The sequence below is a fragment of the Silurus aristotelis genome, assembly GCF_946808225.1.
Source record: "Silurus aristotelis genome assembly, chromosome: 10".
Lineage (NCBI taxonomy): Eukaryota > Metazoa > Chordata > Actinopteri > Siluriformes > Siluridae > Silurus > Silurus aristotelis.
The window spans coordinates 3,657,932-3,662,744 of NC_139583.1; the positions used below are offsets into that span (position 1 = coordinate 3,657,932).

A 4,813-nucleotide genomic window follows, 5' to 3' on the forward strand; every position below is an offset into this window, starting at 1 on the left:
CTTAGTACTTCTTGAAAATACTGATCACCTGAATCCTATGAGGACACCTTTGTAAGTTTTTAGTGTTATAGTTCGCAATAAAAAAATTTAAATCATTTTGAGTTATAATGATGCATGCACATGGTTATTCCATTTCAGATGAGCAATAAATGTGCTCCGCAACAAGTCACTGCTCTGTTGGTAAAACACAATGACTATGCAAATAAGTAAATAATAAGCAATCAAGAAGTAAACAATATACGGTTTATTTTTATATTAAAACATTCCAATTCTAAATTGGTCTCTATATTTTTATTGGATTTTGGACCATTCATATTATAAGTAAATACCCACAGCATTAACTCAACTACCTGGTGTTTTACCCATAAGTTGTTTCTTACTATTCTTTTCTGGTTTCAATATGATTATGTAACACTTTGGCAAAAAAATGCAAAATAGTAACCCAAAGCTTGATGATAAAATGGCAAAGATCTCCACAGCTACAGTGAATTTTCCAGGAGAGCTGAAATAAGCTGGAATAAAGGTGATCCACACTGCACAGAATATGAGCATGCTAAATGTGATGAATTTCGCTTCATTAAAGTTATCAGGAAGCTTCCGGGCCAAAAAAGCCAAAATAAAGCATAACAGTGCTAAAAGTGCTATATAACCCAGCACAGCCCAAAAACCAATAGTTGATCCCAAATGACATTCTAGAATGATCTTTTCTTTGGATCGCTTAAAATTTTTAAAGGGGAATGGAGGGGATATTGTCAACCAAAGCACACAAATAAGGACCTGTATGAGAGTAAAGACAAGAACACTAAGCCTTTGTTGTGGAGGCCCAAACCATTTCATGACATTGCTGCCTGGAAGTGTAGCTCTGAAGGCCATTAACACAACCACTGTTTTTCCCAGAACACAGGAGATGCAGAGGACGAAGGTGATCCCAAACGCTGTGTGCCGCAGCATACAGGACCAACCAGAAGGCTGACCAATGAAAGTAAGTGAACAAAGGAAACACAAAACCAGTGAGAAAAGCAGCAGGAAGCTCAGTTCAGAGTTGTTGGCTTTAACTATTGGGGTATTTCTATATTTAAATAATATAATCGTTATTATAAGTGTCATCAATGCGCCAAGTATAGATGCTGCTGTTAGCAAAATTCCCATGGTTTCCTCGTAAGAAAGATATTCGACCTCTTTTTTTACGCATTCATCTCTCTGAGGATTTGACCAGTAATCTTGCTGACATTGTTCACATGTAATAGAGTCTGTAAAGGAAAAAAGGAAATAAAAGAGCAGCAGTAAGCAATATATCGCTGTTACTTTTGCACAATTTATTGGAATAAGAAATTGACATCTTACACTTCAATATGTAAAAATGTTTTTTATATGTGATTATGGGTCTTTGTACCTGTCATATTACTGATCTCTCCTTCAGCACATGGTATGCAGTCAAAGCAGCAAATGGGTTTTCCTTTCTGTACAGCCTTCCTTGTGCCAGGAGGGCAACTCTCACTGCATACAGACTTTGGGACCTATAGTATAGAGAATATCTAAAGACTTTAAAACCTGATATATGTATTTTTTTTATTTATTTATTGATTTCATTACAACTAAGTTCTACCTTTTACTCACCTGAGTGTCATTCTGTGCCCAAACAATATATGTCATATTTATTGTTAAGTGCTCATGAGAGGAGCTGTCATAAAGTCCGACAGTCACAAATTCATGCTGATATTCTGTATTTACCTGCCAGTTTATTATTTCATATTTTGCAGGAGGATCACCATTTTCATCAAAGTAAACCTCTTCACCTTCTTTGCTTTTAAAATGCACCTTTTTAAGATGTCGTAGAAACTGTTAAGACACAGCACAGCCTATATTTTAATCAAAGTTAGGTCATTTAAATCGTTCTCTTTATTCTTAACCCTACAATAGTTTTGCCTGCTGCTTACTCTTACATGTATACATAAAAATTTTTAGGAAATTTTGAGAAATCTGAACGACTCACAGTCAAAGGATCAGGCTGAGTCTTTTTAGGACATGTTTGTTGACACCCAAGAAAGTTGTGTAAGGCATTGGCTATAGCATATACTCCTTTATACACATTACTGAAAATAGGCATCAAGGAAGTATCACTGAAGATGTTCTCCACCTCGGAGAGTTTCTCTTTTCCTGTGCACACTGAAATGTCTGAATTGTTCTGCGCTCCAAATTCGCACTTAAAAAGAGTTTCCCAGAATTCTTTAAAAATGATATTGCCTGCGGATTTTAGTGGTCTTATATCTGAAAAGAAGCTTTTGAGACCTGTGACCTTTGTTTTGGGAATGGCCAGTCCAATAGCTCCCTGTAGCATATTGTTCTTATCTTTTACGACCAGTTCCGAATCAGAGATCCAGCCCTCCGTTCCTACCCACTGGAATCCAGTGATGTTGTGCTCGAAAAAAACACTGAGCAAGATCTCTAGCTCACGAGTACCAAGAAATCCCACAATAACTCGAGAGCTGGCACTTTTGACTTGCTCGACTATTCCCATCACTCTTTCTTGTGAATAGGTTTTGGAAAATGGAAGAGAATATTCTAAGCAGATGCCCAGCTGCTCTGCAGCTTTAGTAAATGCAGCCATCCCGCTGTTACCATAGTCATCATCTCTTCTTATTGCTCCCACCCAGGTCCAGCCAAAGTGCTTGACCACCTCTGCCAGGGCTCGGCTCTGGAAGGAGTCACTAGGAATAGTGCGCAGAAATGATGGATATTTCCGCTTGTCACTGAGACACTCACAGGTGGAAAAGTAACTGATCTGAAATGGCACATAAAATTCAAAGGGAATTAATAAATGATTGTCCTCCAGTTAAATTATAACATTTATTGTTAATACATAATTTCTTACTAGAGGAATGCTGAAAGGCCCGATAGTCTTTGCTATAGCCATGGACACTGATGAATAAGCCTCACCGATTATAGCTTGCACCTCTGCTGGCTTTGTACAGGGCTCAGCTGAGATCGAGTTCTCATTCCCGTTCACAAGTGCCATAGCCATTTTAACCCCCACTGATGCAGAGCTGCATGTATCATATACCCTGTAGCCCAGTGTGATTCCAGGCAGTAAAGATGAACTGTTGTTGATTTCCTCTATTGCAAAGATCAGAGTCAGTGAAGACTGTAAGGCTGTGAAATCAAGACTGGTCAAAAATCAGGAAAAAAAAATACAATGACAGTGGTTTAATATAAATTCATCTTAATCACTGAGTTGTCATATTGGGGTCATGTATATCAAAAACGTTTAAACAATTTCAAACTTTTTTTTTTTTTTTTTATCTTTGGCTGCTTACCTTATGCACTTCAGTGGAGGTGGAATGGCTGAAAAGGACAAATCTGTGATCTCCCAACGACTATGTAAGGGAAAAATACCTCCAACTATGATATCCCCATCATTCCACAGCTGTGGATATACTGGTTCCCCTTGTAGGTTGCAAGCAGTTGCATTAGCTCTTGAAAAATTAAGAATGGCCATTACCACATGCAACAGGGAAAAGATGAGCTCCATTTATCTATCCAGCAAGAGAATTTCCCCTATTTCAATTATATGAGCAGGATACAAAAAGGATCTGCTGTATTTATAGAAACAGGTGAGACAAATTCTCACTGGAAAAGTTACGTTAGAGAGACACAGTCAAAGGAGGTGTGACTTTTATATACGAGAATCACTAATCCTCAAGGAGAACTCAAGGCTTTGTTTCCCCTTTTACTTTAGTCCCTGCATCTTTTACAAGAATTAGAGCGCTGTCAAACATATTAGTTAAGCTCAAATTAGGAGCTATTATTTATTTATTTATTTTTTTTTTTTTTGGAGAGAACTTAAACCAGAGTCCTTGGTTACAATAATTGCTTACTGTTATATTACAAGATTCCCAGGTACCAGGGGATAGCAAATGGAGATTTGGGACTATTTTAATCAACCAGTTCTGGATCAGGTTCTACTGTTGATAAGGGAAATAAAGGCATTCCTAGACCTCCATGGACCACTAACATGGCACTAACATCAATAACAACAACATCACAGGCTACAATTTCTGACATACACACTCTGTCATGTTTCTAAATACTGATTATGCACACCTGGACATATATAAGCAGAAACCAAACTTACACTCGCTGTGAAGTGTCGCACTGTTTCTAAATGTGTAATGTGGGCACAGTATAAAATTGAATAGGTACATTTATTTGTCACATGTACAGCACAGTGATATTCGTTCTTCGCACATCCCAGCAATGCAGGAAGCTTGGGTCAGAGCAGAGGGTCAGCCATGATTAACACCCCTGGAGCACAGAGGGTTAAGGGCCTTGCTCATGGGCCCAAGAGTGGCAGCTTGACAATACTGGACTTGAACCCCCGACCTTTCCGATCAGCAACCCAGCCTTAACCACTGAGCTTGAAACAATATAAACAATATATATTATTAAAAGTGCTATACAAATACAAATATATTAAATTGAGTTGAGCTACCACTTCCTAGTGTATCTGTTGATCACATGATTCTCCACCTATTTTTGACTGGTTTTAGCCTGTAGAACTGCAACAATTTTGGCCACTTAATAATTACAAAACCAGAAAATGACATTTGTTGATATGACAATGACAATTGTCATATAAAAATTATTATATAAAATTATATAAAAAGGTGATTTTAAGCAGTATTTTTTTTTTTTATATGGACCGTTTCTGATTCAATTTATGTTTAATGCAAAAAAAGTAAAAAATAAATAAAGCAATTTGTAACCATTCAAATGAATAAATATAATAAAATCAATAAATTCTATAAATAACTAA

The 4,813-nt window shown here is 37.1% G+C and overlaps 1 protein-coding gene across 1 annotated transcript; it reads right to left on the reverse strand.

The window, feature by feature from the left end:
* Nucleotides 1-342: 342 nt before the first annotated feature.
* LOC310732666 (extracellular calcium-sensing receptor-like) lies at nucleotides 343-3,529 on the reverse strand (the record flags this gene model as incomplete). The annotated part of the gene is made up of 6 exons (XM_083553284.1): nucleotides 343-1,250; nucleotides 1,394-1,517; nucleotides 1,618-1,839; nucleotides 1,994-2,782; nucleotides 2,873-3,164; nucleotides 3,315-3,529. 6 exons carry the CDS (start codon nucleotides 3,527-3,529, stop codon nucleotides 343-345), a joined length of 2,550 nt encoding a protein of 849 aa, XP_083409410.1.
* Between the last annotated feature and the right edge of the window lie 1,284 nt (nucleotides 3,530-4,813).